This window comes from Mus pahari, unplaced genomic scaffold (assembly GCF_900095145.1).
Source record: "Mus pahari unplaced genomic scaffold, PAHARI_EIJ_v1.1 scaffold_8941_1, whole genome shotgun sequence".
NCBI lineage: Eukaryota > Metazoa > Chordata > Mammalia > Rodentia > Muridae > Mus > Mus pahari.
Genome location: NW_018391671.1, coordinates 29,833 through 48,403, shown reverse-complemented (window position 1 = coordinate 48,403; position 18,571 = coordinate 29,833). Strand labels below are relative to the sequence as shown.

The 18,571-nt window shown below is 39.8% G+C and overlaps 1 pseudogene and 1 gene segment (V, D, J or C); one reads left to right on the top strand and one right to left on the bottom strand.

Moving 5' to 3' along the window:
• Window positions 1-3,006: 3,006 nt before the first annotated feature.
• LOC110314642 lies at window positions 3,007-4,035 on the bottom strand. The segment is given in 2 exon segments: window positions 3,007-3,608; window positions 3,990-4,035. Coding segments are annotated over 2 exon segments (648 nt in total).
• Window positions 4,036-10,047: 6,012 nt separating this feature from the next.
• Window positions 10,048-18,049, top strand: LOC110314641 (annotated as a pseudogene).
• The last annotated feature ends 522 nt before the right edge of the window (window positions 18,050-18,571 follow it).

Sequence of the window (18,571 nt, the reverse complement as noted above, 5' to 3'; positions counted from 1 at the left end):
AGGGAAGTAACTGTATGGGAGAGGTGACAGGGATGGAAAATAGGTTGTTGGGGATCAGATTTGGGGAAGGCCAGATGGCCATGAGAAAAAATGAAAATCTGCAACTGACAGGGGTGGGAATGTAGGGGAAATCTAATATGAAACAGACCTCGAATGTGGAAGGCACCCAAGAATTAATGGGGATGTCCTTAGCTGTGACTCGCAGCATTGGAGATATGGAAGAGGTCACCTGCTGTAGCCTTGTAGAAACCCCAGCAGAGAGATAAAGATACCAACCCATTCACAAATCTTTCAACCCAAAATTTATCTTATCTACAAGAAATATAGTGATGGGGTATGGAGTTGAAACTGAGGGATAAGCAATAACAGGCCCTTCTTGAGATCCATCCCACAAGCAGTCCCCAATCCCTGACACTATTAATGATACTCTGTTATGCCTGCAGATAATAGAGAGGCATGGCTGTCCTCTGAGAGGTTCCACCCAGCAATTGACTCAGACAGATACAGACACATACAGCCAAAGAGTGGATTGAGTTGGGGATCTTTCTGGAAGAACAGGAGGGCCAACTGAGAATTCAAAGGGGAAAGGAACTTAAAAGGAAAACCAAGAGTCAACTAACCTGGACCCTTTGAACATTGAGAGACTGAACTACCAACCAAAGAACACTGCCTGGATCTAGGCCTTCTGGCACATATGTAGCAGATGCACACCTTTATCTTCATGTTTCCTTAACAACCAGAGTAGGGACTATCCCAAAATTATTGCCTGTATGTGGAATGTGTTCTTCTAGCTGAGCTGCATTTTCTTGGAGAGGATGCAGTGGGAAAGGATGTGCCTAGCTTTGCAGAGACCCATGACTGTCCTCTGAAAGACCCAACAAGCAGCTGAAAGAGTCAGATGCAGATATTTGCACCAAACCAATGGACAGAAGCAGCTGACCCTTGTTGAATTATGGAAGGCTAAAAGAAGCTGAGGAGAAGCTCAATCCTGTAGGCGGACCAGCAGTCTCAATTAATCTGGACCCCCTAATTTTTCAAACACTGTACCACCAAACATACACCATACACCAGCTGATATGAGGCCCCCAACACACAGTATCGAACTTCATGGTCTGTATTCATTCAGAGATAATGCACTGAATCCTCAAGAGACTGGAGGCCCCAGGGAGTTTAGAGTTCAGGTGGGTGGGTGTGGGGAAGTGAGCTATGCACAGACAGCCTGGTCTCCAGTCGAGATTAGATCTTGAACCCTGGTAGGACCTGGTGGGACCTGGTGGGTGGTAATTTCCACCTACATGGGACAGAAGGTATTCAATCATGTTTCCTGGACCCCTGGATCCTGTCAAAGTTACTGCCCCCACAGCCACCACAGGAGAGGCATGTGGCTATCAGTCATGTAGACAATGTCCCAAGCTTCTGGCATTCTGGCAAGACTCCTTTCCTAGCAACAGCAAAAGAGACAAGCCCACTGTAAGAGAGGCTGTTTGGCCCCTCCTTGCTCTCTAAGCTTTTACCTCTCTTTTGAGATCTCCTTCTCTCTTTTCTTTCTCCCTCTCTCCAAGGGGCCATGGCCAGCCTCTCCCTCTCTCTTTCTACCTTCTCTTTTTCCCCCTGCCTTTTGACAATAAAGCACTAAAACCATAGACTGTCTCTGTTCATGAAAGCCCACTGTGCTTGAATGATGGGATAGGCTTTGTCCTAATGAGCTGTGTCTAACCTCCCACCAGAAAGCCTTCCTATGCTGCAGCCATGGACAGGCCTAAGGACTCTTGCCTGCTTGGGAACCCCAGCAGCCCCCTCTCCCCCTGCCCTCCCCTGCTTTCCTCCCAGGGGCCAAGTGCCCCGTGGCCCCTATTGTGTTCTCAGCTCCTCCACTATATCCAGTGTGGGATGACAGAGGCTGATAACCTGGTAACTGGGGCTGCTCCTTGTCCACCACCTGCTGTGTTGGGTCAGTGGCTTAACACAGCCAGATGCTTACCCAGGGCCTCATGGAAAGCATGCACAGTCCTCCCACATCTGCTCGCCAAGAGCACTGGAACTCTGGCGGGATTCGAACACTCTCCCACTCCCCTCTTTCCCACAACCCATGGACCGGCAGGTGGGGGTGGGGGCACACACACACACACACACACACACAAAGAGCCATGGTTGGTGGATACCCAAGGAGGGCCAAGGGGAGTGGTAAAAGGGAGTGAGGAAAGGAGGAAGATAGTGGAGAGACAGACTGAAAGGGAGCCATGAATGGGATTTAAAGTGAATAAGTAAAATAATAATAATAATAGAGTAAAAAGGGAGTTTGGGAGTGTGAAAGAGGATAATTGCTAATCAGTTTTTATTTATTATATATCTTTAAAAATAAATATTAAATAAAGTAGAAATTAATGAACAGCCTAGACAGTATGTGAGTCAGTATTAAATGAAAGAAGAAAAAAGGTAAACATACAGGAAACAAAACTAATGAAGTGTGATCTCAACATTCAGTCCCTGGAAGTACAGAGAATCTCATATAAGTTCAGTGCAAAACACCTGTCTAAAAGATCAAGTACCAGAAAGAAAAAAAATAAAATTTTATCAGTATATAAAAAAACATAGAATAGGAACAGAGGAAATAAATTATTCAAAACAAGCAGAAGATACTAGCATAAATACATTCCTACTCATCTGTAACTGTGATTGTGATTAAAAATTAACATGGAGTTAATATCATTAGATTAGCTGAATGGAATACAAAGAAACATTTCTATGTCATAAAAGAAACACTTCATCAGTAAAAGCATATTAGGAAAGTTACAAAGTCACTGGATAAGTTTACACAAATAAAAACCAATGGAAGTAGAGATAGATAGATAGATAGATAGATATAATTTTGATAGGATATATATGAATTTAAGTCAAAAGCATAAAAACTCCAAATCAAGCAATTACATGGTAAAGAAGACAGTTTAAGGAAGGAATATATCTTGGCTTCCTGTTTGCTTTACTTGATAACAAGTTAAAAAGCACTCAAGTCCTGCTGAATCCAAATGAGTTTTCACTCAGCTTTTTTCTCACTCTTTTCTGTTGTCTGGGAGGCACCTGTTTACTATTCTCCCGAGGCAGGTGCAATAACATTTTTATTGTTGCAATGAAGCCAAAAATGAGTGACGAGTGATCTGCAGCCAGGCTGCACTTGCCCTCAGCTGCAACCAATAATCTGGAGTTCCTCAGCACCTCTCTCTTACAAGTGAATAACATATGTGGCAGCTGGGACACCCCTAGCAAGAATGTTTTTGTTAGAGTCTGTATCACTGTGGGAGGGACATGTGTAACTTGGAGGCAGAAATAAACTCCCAAATCCTCTGCCTCCACTCTGCTGATCTGGAGTGTGAAATCTGTCCCTGACCCACTGCCACTGAACCTGTCTGGGACCCCAGAAAATCGATTGGAAACCCTGTAGATCAGGAGCTGTGGAGACTGGCCTTGCTTCTGAAGGTACCAGTTCAAATAGGTGTTTCCATTACTATGTACAAGGCTCTGACTAGACCTGCAAGAGACGGAGGCTTGATCTCCAAGACTGACAGGCAGGGAGAGTGTAGTTTGTGTCATCACAGCATCACTGCTGGAAGCTGAAACAATGAGAGAGAAGTACAGAGTTACACACAAAATTCCTGAATATCCTTGTGATTTTTTTTTATTTCAACTATGTTGTTTATTTTTACATACCACTTTTTATATCCTAAAATTCTATTCTTGCCAAAAAAAGTGCAATGCAAGTCTCAAGGCACTTCTAGGCATAACTTAGACCACTCCATGCATCCATGCCATAATCTTCATGGTAGCCCATGTTCCCATCTGGAACCTCCCTCTAACAAATATTCACCCCAGAGGCCCCACGCTGGAGGATAAGACCCATCTTCTCACACATGGCAGAATATATGTAATGAGCAATGGAATTCAGTGCTCATGCTCCCTATCCAGTCTCCTCCCTCACTTCCCTCTNTCCTCACCAGGAATCCAGAACAACAGCACCAACAGCCTAACAGGCAACTTCATTTTGAGGAGACAGCCTGAGGAGACTGATTAGTCACTGCAACATGACAACTGAGCTTTTATCTCAGACTAGTAAGGGTGGGACCTCCCTGGGGAGCAATATGCAAAGGCCCATGTTAGTGTTGGGGTATAGAAGGAAGAGTTATACAGGCTTCTTATGATTGTTAAATGACATAAAACCTCTTCTAACTTGTAGAGGGCATGAGTGTTCACAGATAAGCACTGGAGAAACTAGGTATGTTACTCACACATGGCTGTCTCCTCAACAAAATAAATGTATATTTATTTTTCACCCAGATGACTGGGAGTGGATATTATTAATAACATGATAACTTTTTTTTCATTTTTTTCATTTTTTTTATTATTTTCTTTATTTACATTTCAAATGCTATCCCAAAAGTTTCCTATACCCCTCCCCCCACCTCTGCTCCCCTACCCACCCACTCCCACTACTTGGCCCAGGCCTTGCCTTGTGCTGGGTCATATAAAGTTTGCAAGACCAAGGGGTCTCTCTTCCCAATGATGGCCGATTAGGCCATCTTCTGCTACATATGCAGCTGGAGACACAAACTCAGGGGGTACTGGTTAGTTCATATTGTTGTTCCACCTACAGGGTTGCAGCCCCCTTCAGTTCCTTGGGTACTTTCTCTAGCTCCTCCATTGGGGACCCTGTGTTCCATCCCAATAGCTGGCTGTGAGCATCCACTTCTGTGTTTGCCAGGCACTGGCATAGCCTCACAAGAGTCCGCAATATCAGGGTCCCTTCAGCAGAATCTTGCTGACATGAGCATTAGTATCTAGGTTCGGTGGCTGATGATGGGATGGACTCCCGAATGGGGTAGTCTCTGGATAGTCCAACATGATAACTTTTGCTATTAGTAAGTTAAGGGCTCACCTAGATTTCCCAGAACATTTATTCTTGATTATCCTTCTGTAAGTCTTCATCTCTATTTTCCTTTCTCAGTCAACTGAACCAATCTTTAGGGGAGATGTCACATATACTTTGCAAAAGATTTAAAACATAATCATGCTTTAGGCTTCATTGTGCACATGCAATTCAGATCACTGTTACCAGGAATTTTTCCCAAAGTTGTACTGTATTTACATATGTCTAAAAATAAACTGCTTTAGTGTCAGACTCCACACATTTGGCCAGATGTCAGACTTTACACATTTGAAACAAAACCATATAACTCCTACATTCTTTTTCATTATTATCATTATGAACAGCCCTTTGACTGCTCCTCATCACATTCCTTCTCCTCCATTTCCAAGAATATGTCTCTATCACCCACCCCTACTCCAGCAGAACTCCCCACCTCCTGGGGCCTCAAGTCTCTCAAGTGTTAGGTGCTTATTCCCTCACTGAGGCCAGACCAGGCAGTCCTCTGCTATATTTGTGTCAGGGGCCTCATATCAGCTAGTATATGCTGAGTAGTTTGTGGCTCAATGTCTGAGAGATCTCAAGGGTCCAGGTTAGTTGAGATTGCTGGTCTTCCTATGGTGTTGCCCTTCTCCTCAGCTTCTTCTAGCCTTTCCCTAATGCAACCACAGGTGTCAGGACAGCTTCTGTCCATTGGTTGGATGTAAGTATCTGCAACTGACTCTTTTAGCTGTTTGTTGGGCTTCTCAGATGGCAGCTTACAGAAGGCTTCTATCTGCAAACACCATAGCCTCAGTAATAGTGACAGACCTTGGAGCCTCCCATTGTGCTGGACCCCATTTTGGGCCAGTCACTAAACCTCCTTTACCTCAGTCTCTTCTTCATTTTCATCTCTGCAGTTCTTTTATACAGGAGATATTCTGGGTCAGTTTTTGACTGTGGTACAGCAACTGCATCACTCCATTTGATGCCCTGTCTTTCTACTGGAGGTAGACTCTACAGGTTCCCTCTCCCTACTGTTGGGCATTTCATTTAAGGTCCCTCCTTTTGAGTCCTTAGTGTCTTTCACCTCCCAGGACTCTGGTAAAATTCTAGAGGGTCACCCCACTTCCTAACTCCCGAGGTTGCTTGTTTCCATTCTTTCTGATGGCACTAAGGGCTTCACTCCTATATCCCTCAAAAACCTAGTCATGGTCCTCTTTTTCCATCCCTATCCCCTCTCCAACTCAGGTTCCTCCCTCCCTCTGTACACACCCCAATTGCTTTCTTCTTCCTCCCAAGTAAGATTGAGGCATCCTTGCTTGGGACCAATGGTTTGTTAACCTTCTCGAGTTCTATTGATTGTATCCTGGGCTTCTGTACATTTTTAGCTAATATCCAATTATTATATGCCATGTATGTCCTTTTGAGTCTGAGTTACCTTACTTATGATGATAATTTCTAGTTCCATTCATTTGCCTGAAAAACTCATGATATCCTCATTATTAATAGGTGAATAGTATTCCATTGTGTAAATGAACAACATTTTCTGTATCCATTCTTCTATTATGGGACATCTGGTTTGTTTTCACATTCTGGCTGCCACAAATAAGGCCACCATGAACATAGTGGCAAATGTGCCTGTGACAAGGTGGGGCATATTTTGTGTATATGACCAATAGTGTTATAGCTGGGTCTTGCAGTAGATCTATTTCCAATTTTCTGAGGAACCTCCAGAATAATTTCCTGAGTGTTGTACCAATTTGCAATTCCACCAGCAATGGAGAAGTGATCCTCTTTCTCCACATTCTTGCCAAGATGTGATAAAATCTGAGTTTTTAATCTTAGCCAATCTGTTTGGTGAAAGGTGTAATCTCAGGGTTCTTCTGATTTGCAATACCCTGATGACTAAGGACTCTGAACACTTTTTAAGTGCTTCTTAGCCATTCAATTCACCTCTGTTGTGAATTCTCTGTTTAGTTACACCCCATTTTTTTATTGGGTTGTTTGGTCTTTTGAAGGTTTGCTTCTTGAGTCTGGGACACAGTGAATGCAGCCCTAAGATAAAAATTCATAGAACTAAGTGCCCTGGTAAAGAAATTGGAGAGCTCCTACACAAGCAACTTAACAGCACACCTTAGAATTCTAGAAGAAAAGAAGAGGAGTAGACATACCAAAGAGGAGTAGACAGCAGGAAATAGTCAAACTGAGGGCTAAAATCAACTAAATATAAACAAAGAGAACAATACAAAGAATCAACAAAACTAGGAGCTTATTCTTTGAGAAAATTTACAAGATAGATAAACCTTTAGCCATACTAACTAAAGGGCCCAGAGACAGTATGCAAATTAACAAAATCATAAAGGAAAAGGGAGATATAACAACACAAACAGAAGAAATTTTTAAAAAAATCATCAGATGCTCCTACAAAAACCTACACTCAACAAAGCTAGAAAATCTAAATGAAATGCATTATTTTCTATACAGATACCACATACCAAATGTAAATCAAGAGCAGATAAACTATTTAAACAGGCTGATATCCCCTAAGGAAATAGAAGTTATTAAAAACCTCCCAAACAAAAAAAGCCCAGGACGAGTTGGCTCTAGTGCAGAATACTACCAGAACTTCAAAGAAGATCTAATACCAACACTCCTCAATCTATTCCATAAAATAGAAATGGCAGGAACACTACCTAATTCATTCTATTAAGTCACAATTACTCTGATACCTAAACCACATAAGGATCCACCAAAAAAAGAGAACTTCAAACCAATTTCGGTTATGAATATTGATGTAAAATACTCAATAAAATTATAGCAAACCAAATCCAAGAACACTTCAAAGCTATCATTTACCACAATCAAGTAGACTTCATCCCAGAGATGCAATGTTAGTTCAATACATGAAAATCCATTAACATAATCTACTATATAAACAAACTCTAAGAAAAACATTATATGATCATCTCAGTAGATTCTGAAAAAATTATTTGTCAAAATATAACCCCTTCATGTTGAAATTTTAAGAGAGATCAGAAACTCAAGGCCCATACCTAAGCATAATAAAGCAATATGCAGGAAACCAACAGATAATGTCAAATTAAATGGAGAGATACTTGAAGCAATCCCACTAAAATCAGGGACAAGACAATGGTGCCCAATTTCTCTGTGTCGAACAATATAGTACTCTTAATTCTAGATTGAGGAATAAGAAAACAAAAGGAGATCTAGGGGATATTGGCAAAGAAGTCAAGGTAATATTATTTGCCAATGATATGACAGTAGATCCCCAAAAATTTTAACATAAAACTTCTACTGCTGATAAACAACTTCAGCAAAGTAGCAGGATATAAAATTAACTCAAATAAATCAGTAGCCTTCCTTTATACAAATGGTAAACAGACTGAGAAAGAAATTAGGGAAACTCCACCCTTCACAATAGTCACAACTACTATAAAATACTTCGGGGTAGCTCTAATCAAACAAATGAAAGATTCCTATGACAAGAACTTCAAGTCTCTCAAGAAAGAAATTGAAGAAGACCTCAGATAATGGAGAGATCTCCCATGATCGTGGATTGGTAGAATTAACAGTAAAAATGACCATCTTACCTAAAGAAAACTAGAGATTCAATGCAATTCAATCCCCATCATATTTCCAACACAATTCTCCAAAGACATGGAAGGTGCAATTCATAATTTCATATCAAAAAACAAAAAACCCAGCATAGTGAAAAAAATTCTTAACAACAAAAGAACTTCTGGGGGAACTATCATCCCTGAACCTGTACTTAAAGCAATAGTGATAAGAACAGCATGGTATTGGTGCAGAGTCAGGCATGTTGGTCAATGGAGTAGAATTGAAGACCCAGAAATGGTACAATTATAATTTGCTGGCTGTATGTCAAAAAATGAAAATAGATTCATACTTGTCACCTTGCACAAAGTTCAAGTCCAAGAACTTCAACATAAAACCAGATACACTGACTCAGATAGAAGAGAAATTGGGAAAGAGCCTGGAATTCATTAGCAAGGGGTTGTAGGGCTGGGAGAGATTTCCTAAACAGAATGCTAATGCTCAGGCTCTAAGATCAAAAATTGACAAATGGGACCTTATGAAACTGAAAAGTTTCTATAAGGCAAAGAACCTAGTCAGTAGGACAAATTGACAACCTACAAATTGAGAAAACAAAATCACTAACCCCACATCCGATAGAGGGCTAACTTCATTCTTAAGCAAGATCCATCTTGGTTCACACTGTTGGTTTTTCAGCCATCCACAATGCTTACAGGGACCTTCACCACTGGTGCCAAACCTGAAGGACATGACCCTCAGAAAAAGTAACAAAATTGTTCTTCAAACAGAAATTTAGAGGCTCCAGAAGTGTGGGCCTCTTGCCCATAGGATTGTAATTGTGAGACAGTAATATTAATATGACTTCAATCTAGTAAGTCCTTGGATAGACAAAGCATTTTGTACAATAATTGGGATGTTTGTGAAAATGGAGAGAAACAAAATATTCATAGCATCAGCTCTGCAACTTTATACACATTGGACTAATAATGCAAAGAGAGCCAAATAAAGGAAAGACAAATATCATTTTCAATTATTTATTTTAAAGTAGAGAAAGGGGATAAGGGGAGAGAGAGAGAGAGAGAGAGAGAGAGAGAGAGAGAGAGAGAGAGAGAGAGAGAAAGGACACATGTTAGTAGGTCTTGGCAAGGCAGACAGAATGGACTCTGAGGCAGCTCAGACTCCTGGTTGCCTAGTCAGGCATGTTCAGGGCTCAGGGCTCAGGGCTCAGGGCTCAGGGCTCTCGGGTCACATATATGCCTTGAAGAGAAAAAGGAATAAGATAAATCAAAGGGTGGCAGCTTCTATGCCATTCTCATCTTGTCTCTGACTCCTCAGCAATGAACAATTCCCTTGTCTGTATATAGGGTAAAGTAAATCTGTACCATTCATAAAGCATAGGCTCTATGGTAGGATACGTGGTGAGGTCACAATGGTGGGATATAAATCTTCCTGTATACTTTGGCAGAAACAGTAATGATACGTTAAACAAACAATAAAATATTTTATGATAATTTAATATTTACCTGTATTCAGTGGACATAATTTTAATTTCTATTTGTTTCACAATTGCCAGAATGTCTGTGTTAGATTTAAGTGCACAGATCATGATCACACCACCTCTGTAGGAAGAATTACCACATAAATAATGAGAGTCTTAGTTATTCATTATCAAGAATAATGAGTTAACTGTTCATCCTCAGAGCCTGGCTTTTTTCAGTGCCAACAGACTACAATGCCCTAAGCAGTAATCCTCCACATGCCTCTTTAATGTATCATGAAACTGAATGTTTAGAAAATCTTTAATATCTAATGACATAAAAACCATTTGCTCCTTTTGCTTACTAAAATCATTTCTTTTATTCTCTGCAATCATGTGTTTTCTTGTGTAGGACATTGTTAAAATTACCATACACAATGCCTACAGGAAAAGTGAACCCATAGCATTTTATTGCATTAATTAATGTAATTAATTGGCATGATTAACTCTAATTATGTAAGGTATCTGACAAAGTGTTTTACTTAAAAGTGTTTAACTTACCATTTTAAACAGTTTGAATTTTGCAATTTGTTGTAAAGTGAACACTTTTGACAAACTCAGTCATCTGAAGTTTGTTAAAATCTGAATAATCTACCTCTTAATAGTTTATTGTGGGATCCTTTTCCACAGGAATATTAATTTTCATGTCCCAATAAAATTAGGATATGTCCATCTAAAACATATATCTCTTTTAAATTCTGGAACTATTCTGAGAAACATCTACCAGAACATGTAGTCCAGATACAAAGCTGTTAGTTCCAGGAATAAATGTGTTGTCCACTTATAAACTGGGAAAACTGAGGACAGCAAACCTATGGGATGCTAGGACTCCACCCTTCCTTAAAGAGGAGGTATGCTGTAAATATCCTTTCTTGTATTTGTGTGGGTTTGGATAGGGCTGAGAGTAAGGTTCTTCCTCTTTTGATGAGCTCATTCACCACAATCCATGGTGAACCATTTCAGAAAAATTACCTGCTAACATTTAGCCTCTCATAGATGATTTCTGACAGATAAAACCTATGCATGGTTCTGATTCACTTTTTCCTGGTACTAGCGACAGTACATGTGCCTTGACTGGCCTGAAGCAGAGACTGTGTCTACATAATTGCACTACTACAGCTGAAACCAAATATGAAACATGACCATAATACTACCATACTGGAGGTCACTATTGCCAACCTATGATGGCAAAAAGCTTTATTTTCATGCTAATTGCATGAGAGATTGATATCAAATATATAAGAATTTCAAAATTAATACCATAGTAAAATATTACTTCATAATAATTACTAAGATGATAATGGAAAATTTACAAACATTGTCATTGTAGAGAAATCATAACTCATTGCATTGTTACTAAGCAAAGGAATGTTGTGGGGTCTGTTGAAAATGTGGAACCTAATGAAGAACCAAGGTTATACTGGCATTTTGGCTACCCAGTTTCACTTCAGGAGTATGGAAACCTGAAAGCAGTGTAAAAGTTTGCATACTTCTATTCACATCAGTATTGTTCAGAATTGACAAGGAGAAGAAAATAAATTCTGGAATAAACCTCAAAATGAAATATTAAATATCAGTATACAGTCATGCCTTGATTAATAGTATCAATTAATTCGGTCTAATGCATCATAAAAGAAATTTATATTTGTGAAAATATCACAGAGGAAATGTAAATAAGCCTAAATTACAAAGCCCTCTATCCACCCAAGGATTTACTCTGTGCCATTGTTCCTAAGCAAGCACCTATAAACAAGATGAACATATGGGCTATTGGTCTCATTAATAACATGGTGATAAGTCATTATAGGTTTAAGCATGTCTAAGCAATAGATACTGTAAATTTACAGTATAAAGGTAAAATGGAATACAAAGGTAGAGTGTATATGCTGTAACAGAGATTGTAGGGCAAGAGTTCCTCTGAAGAAATCAGTGTTTTGGGAGCCTAAAAGTGAAAAGTTCGAGCCCTCACAGTCACCACAGAGCCTAAGTCCCATGTGATGCATCACCTGTCATTAGCAGCAGTAAGTGGTGAGCCACTACTATCTCATCTGCTCAGCATCCCAGTGTGACTTGCAGGCTAAGTATATGAACAAATGACTCCCGTATGTTCACTCCATGGTCTCCTTACTGCCTTCAGCCAAAGTCTTCAAATTATTTTTCTTGAGTCTGACCCAATTTTGAATTACCTTTTGTTTGTTCAAATTCTGTTGAAAAAGACACATGTTTCTGTGTGGACACAAATCTGACATACTTATATTTTGCTTCTTTTCAACTCAAAATTTGGAATTCACACAACAAACATTTTATTTCAGCATGCTATGACTGATAATTGTTGTAAAATTTTGATGCAAGGATTTTACTTTTGAGAATTTTTACTGAAGTTTATTGTGAAATGTAAAAACTGAGACTGGAAAGACTTTTCCTCTTTTGATGGGTTGGAACAGGGAAAAATGTGCTGTACCTCCTTATTACTGGAAAAGGAGGAAAGTAGAAGAATATGGAAGTGACAAGAGTGGAGTGGAGTGGAGTGGAGTGGACAGAAAGTAATACTTTTGCTGCTTATCTTTAAATAAATCTTTATAAAGAAACATAGGTATGTTTGGGGAGAAATCAAGATTTATAAAATATTATTTAAAGATAATGGTAAAAAGTAATAACAATTTGTGGATGCAAGGCATTTTCTTTCCTTCTGCAGATTAGAAGAGGCAACTTAATTTCAAATAAGAAGACATTTATAAAAGTTTTCATTAGACATATACAGAAACACATTGTTAGAATTCTTTGTCAATAACCCGAGGTTGTGAAGATTACATATGACTTAAAATCGACATGGCAGTTTCAGTATCTGCAGAATAAGTCAAAACATTGTTGAGTTTAATGTCCTATGTTCATTGTGGAGCATTTTGATGACAATTAGTGAACTGGAAACTCAGAATATGCTATACAAGTCTACATAAAGGAAGTACAATCAGAAATAATATTATGAATAAAGCCTATGCCAGACTATCTTTTACAATTGAAATGGAAAGGTTTTTCTATGGCAAAGCACTGAAACATACCACTACATACAGACTGGGTTGGAACTCCTGAGCCTCCTGCTTTTATATTCCAGGCATCAGGATTATAATCATGCACGGAATCATCTATTTTAAGTTCTTAATGAAACACTATTATTTTTACATTTATTGTTTTACATTTATTTACACAGTACTTCCCCACAGGCATCAGAAGACCTCTCCCTCTCCCATGCTATCCCTTTATTTTACCTCTAACTCTAAGAAAGAGGAGTTCCCACCCTTGGATACCAATTCACCCAGGCCACCAACATCACTGCAAGATTAGGCACATCTTCTCCCACGGAGACAGGACAAGACACCAGTTAAGGGGAAGAGGATCTACAGGTGGGCAACAGAGTCAGGGTAAGCCCCTACTCCAGTTGTTGAGAGACCCTTGTGAATACCAAGCTGTACCTCTGCTTCTTTACTCTTTACTCTTTTTATATTCACATTACAGCTTGATGGAAGTACTCTCCTCTCCTTCAAGTGCCCCCCCTCACATAGCCCCTCCCCCTCCTCTTCTCCTCTAAGAAGAGAGAGACCCCTGCCCCCCAGGTACCAACACACTCTGGAACATCAAGTCACTGCAGGACTAGTAGGCACATCTTCTCCTACTGAGGCCGTACATGGCAACCCAGTTAGGGGGAACATTATGCAAAGGCAGGCAAGAGAGTGAGGGACATCTCCCCTAAACTTATTGCCCCCCCATGAAGACAAAGCTGTACATATTCTACATATGTGAGGGGGGGCTCAGTCCAACCCATGTATGCTCTTCAGATGGTGGTTCAGTCTCTGAGAGCTCCCAAGAGTCCAGGTAGGTAAGTTGACTCTGTTATTCTTCTTGTTAATTTTGTTGGTCCCAAATACCTTCTACTCCCTTAATGTTTCCCCTAACTGTTTCACAAGACTCTGTGAGCTCTGTCTAATGTTTACCTGTGGTTCTCGTCATCATTTTCCTTCAATTGCTGGGTGGATCCTCTCAGAAGATAGTTATGTTAGACTCTTGTCTGCAAGCATAAAAGAGTATCATTAGTAGTGTCAGGGTTAATTCTTTCCCATAGGATATGTCTCAAGTTGAGCCAAAGATTGGTTGGTCATTCCCTCAGACTGTACTCTTTGTTCCTGTACTTGTTGTAGGCAGGACAAATTTGTGGTAGAAGATTTTGTAGGTCTTCCACAGGGAGTCTCACATGGCTAGAGGATTGGCCTCTTCAACCTCCATATCCTTCACTGCTCAGAGTTTCATCTAGGGTCATCCTCATAGATTCCCTGGAGCCCCCCCCCCAGCCTAGGTCTCTGACTTATCCCAGAGATGTCCTGTACCTTTTGACTGTTAATTTCCATGTACTCTACTCTCCCTCTACTCCAGGCTCTTCCTATACCTGACAGCCCCACCCCACCCCATCCCACCACCAGTCCCTTCGCCAATCCCTCTTCTGCCAACTTCCTTCCCTCTATCCAACTCTCATGAGTGTTTTATTTCCCCCTTCTGAGTGAGATTATAGCATCCTCCCTTTGGCTCTGCTTGTTAATTAGATTATTTGGGTCTATGGATTATAGTGTGGATATCCTGGACTTTCTGGCTAATATCACTTCATAAGTGAGCACATAACATTCATGCCCTTATGGGTCTGGGTTACCCCACTCAGAGTGATGTTTTATAGTTTCATTCATTTGTCTGCAAATTTCATGATATTCTTGATTTTTAATAGATGAGTAATTTTCTGTTGTATAAATGTACCACATTTTCTTTAGTCATTCTTCAGTAGAGGTACATCAGGATTGTTTCTAGGGTGAGGGACATGTGGGTTGTTTTCAGTATCTGCTTATTGCAAATAAAACTACTATGAACATAGTTGAGTAAATGCCTTTGTAGTATGGCTGCACATCTTTTGGGTTTACTCCCAGGGTCTTGAGGTAGAACTGGGTCTTGAGGTAGAACTATTCTCAATTTTTGAGGAACCAACACGTTGATTTTTCAGAGTTGTACAAATTTAAACTTCCATCAGCAATGTGTTTCCTTAGCTCCATATCTTTAATAGCATATGTTGTTCCTTGAGTTTTTTTTTATCTTACCAATTATGATGGGTGTAAGGTGGAATCACAGAGTTACTTTGATTTACATTTCCCTGATGACTAAGGATGTTGAACATTTCTTTAAATGTTTCTCAGCCATTAGAGATTCCTCTGTTCAGAAATATCTGTTTAACTCTGTAATTTTAATTGGGTTATCTTGTTTGTTGATATCTAATTCTTGGTTTTATATAATTTGAATATATGATTGTGACATTACATTAGAGATTATTACACTATGTTGGAGAAAAATCATTTCCCATTTTGCAGTATGTGTCAGTGCAAACAGATTCTTTGGTAGGGGTGAAACTTCCCCTTCTCCATGAAAGAATTTTGTGTAATATGAATTTGTACAGGTTTGTGTGAGCTATCACAATCTTTGTGAGGTTGTATGTATATCAGCCGTTTTGTAACTGGGTGGTGCTATTTCTTTGTAGATATATCCTGCCACCTCTGGCTCTAATAATATTTCTGCCTCAAGAGGGAAGTTTAACAACTAACTTTTTCTGCTGCATGTACAAAAAATACTGATGAGACTACTAAACCTCTAATATATATTAATATGCTGCTAATAATAAAAATCTTAGCCAGGCGTAGTGGTGCATGTCTTTAATCCCAGCACTCAGGAGTCAGAGGCAGGCAGATTTCTAAGTTCTAGGCCAATCTGGTCTACAAAGTGAGTTCCAGGACATCCAGGGCTATACATAGAAACCCTGTCTCAAAAAAACCAAAGAGAAAAAAAAATCTTATAAAGATGACATATGGGTTTGAAAGCTGGCATGAAGACTTCATGAGTAATCATCTGTCCCCAAGTCTGAAAACCTGAATTTGACCCCTGAAATCTGTACAAACCTTGGAGTTCCTTCGACAATTAGAGGTTTTAAGGAACTTTCAGGGGTCTTCCTCCCCTAATTTAGCGTGGGTCAGATTGAACAAAGACAGGGAAATTGATAGGCCCACAACTTTGGAGAAAATATGTCTTTAGCCAGCCTTGAATTTGAAAGACAGTCAGGAGACCTGATGGCAGAAAAATAAAAGCCTGCAAAGGCCTTTAGGCCTTTGTCTTCAGTCAAATGAGACATGGAATAGGCTGGAAGATGGCTATATTAATTATCTAGAAATTTGTAATCTTCATTGTACATTTGAGGCCCTTTTTTAAAATCTTTCTGCCTACCATGGATCCGTCTAAGTTCTAGGCTTTAATATATATGATCTAATGTTCTGCAGAAAATGAATTTCTCTCTAGGACTCAAAGGACAGACTGGCTCTGCTGTCCTAAGAGTTGATTTATTTTATTTTATTTTTTTGTTTGGATGATGGGTTGGCTTATACGTGTTTTTGACATGTGTTTCTTGATAGCCTTACATATTTGTTCATCTTTCACAAGTGCCATTCAAAAAATGGAAAGTCATGTTTTTTTTTGTTTTTTTTTTTGTTTTTTTGTTTTTTTGTTTTTTGTGTGTGTGTTTTATTATGAGCCCAGGCTAGGTTGCCCAGGCTCGAAAGTCATGTTTTCATGTAGATATTCTTGAGGCCAGAAAGTTATTTGACCTATCTCCCAGAATTTAGTGCTGTGGTTACCCCTGTATGCCATCAATCAATGGTGTAAAATGTACAATAATAATCATAGGTAGACTTAGTTATTGATAAGACAAAAATATACATTTGAGTTTTGAAAGAGCTAAAATATATAAGTAAGTAATTTATGTTCCACAAAGGTTCACATCCCTCTGGGTATATCCCTCATAGAGTCTAATGAAAAGCAGTTATTAATACTTGCTGAGGATGTGCGATACCATAAGAGTTCACAAAGATAAAACATAGGTATATAAAACAGAGGACATTATGAGTGGAAGAAGTCATGTGTGAATGTATGTTATTGACATGAATAGCTATGTCAAGGACTCCAAGGCATTGGATTCATGAAAAATGGCAAAGCAAGTTCCTGATATACTCCAGGCTCAAAATAAAACATCTTCTTGGGAGTCCTGTATGAGTATTTATGAACAATTGATCAGTGTGTGAAAAGATTTTTTTTCGTTTTGTCTTTGTAGACTTCACATGAAAACCAGATAACTCCTCCTATACTGATCCTAAGAAGCATGCTAAGGTTCTGGATTTCAGGGAGTAGGGGTAGCAAAATTCACCTAACACCAGCTTTACTGTCTGTCTGACATCTGTTCTTTCTTCATTCCTTCTCTGCCTCTATAAGCTATACTAGTAGAGCATATGAAAACAGAGTATTGAGGAAAAAGCTCTAGAGAAGACATCCTCAGCATATGGTGCAAAGAAAAAGAGGTCATAGACAAGAACTGCAGTTCCAAGCTGGGAAAGTTCTCCCACATCTGCATTCATTGTGTCCCCTAACAAGGCAGTGATTGTTCCTGAGAATGGGGGCGGGGATGTGGCCACCCACCACTGGTATGGCTGGGCAAGAAAGGGGCTTGAGCAGATCCTTTTTTTCCAGTGTTTGGCTAAAAAGATGCCTGACCCAATGACAGAGAGAGCATCTGACTGTCCTTCATGGAGACAGAGCTATTCTGTGACAAGAAGAGAAAACAGTTTTCAGGCCACAGTTCCAGGCCCATCGCAGACATGAGTTATGTAGAGACATGTCAGGTATATGCACTCTTATTGGTGTCTGCATACACATCAGACTTGGGAGATGAAAATGAGCGTTCAAGTGGGTATTTCAGCTGCCACTGGCAGTGAGAGAAGATCAAGGCCAACTGCCCTCACATTGTACTTGGCTCTACTGATGGCCCCTTCCATCCCTGAAAGGAACAAAAAGAAGTGGCAGATACACTGGGTGCCAAATTGTACAAGTTTACTGACCATGGTCACTTTCACAACACAGAGTTCCATGAAGTGATTACTGTGGTGAAGCCCATGCTGAAAGTACCAGAATAGTCAGGATGACTCCTGTTCCATAACATGCCGGTATGGGGCAGAGTAATAATAGTAACTATTCTTACACAACACTAGACTTGAAACATTCAGTTAAGCTAAAAGGTGCCTGAACAACAAATCCATTTGAACATTCACAGTAAGTTAGCAGCACTTCCAGTTACCACAGAACTTAAATCTTCCTGGAAATCTACTGTCTATACAGTATATACAGTTCCTGTTTAATAAGGGACACAGAGTTTGTTTAGCTATCCTGTTGATGAAAGAGAGCTAAGTCAAAAGATTCCATTCCAGAGCGTGATAGGCCTGGTGGTATGTCCCCATAATTACTTCAGAGAAAACAGGGGAAGGCTAGCTTGACTATGTCTCAGAGAAGAAATAGCAAGAAGACAACCCAGGTCTCCTGAGTCTCATTCCAAATTATATCTCAATAGGTTAAGCAAGATGTGATCCACTTCTGAGACCCCAGTGCTTACAAAGGTGAGGAAGGTAGATCTTGAGTTTGAGGTCTGTCTAGTCCTAATA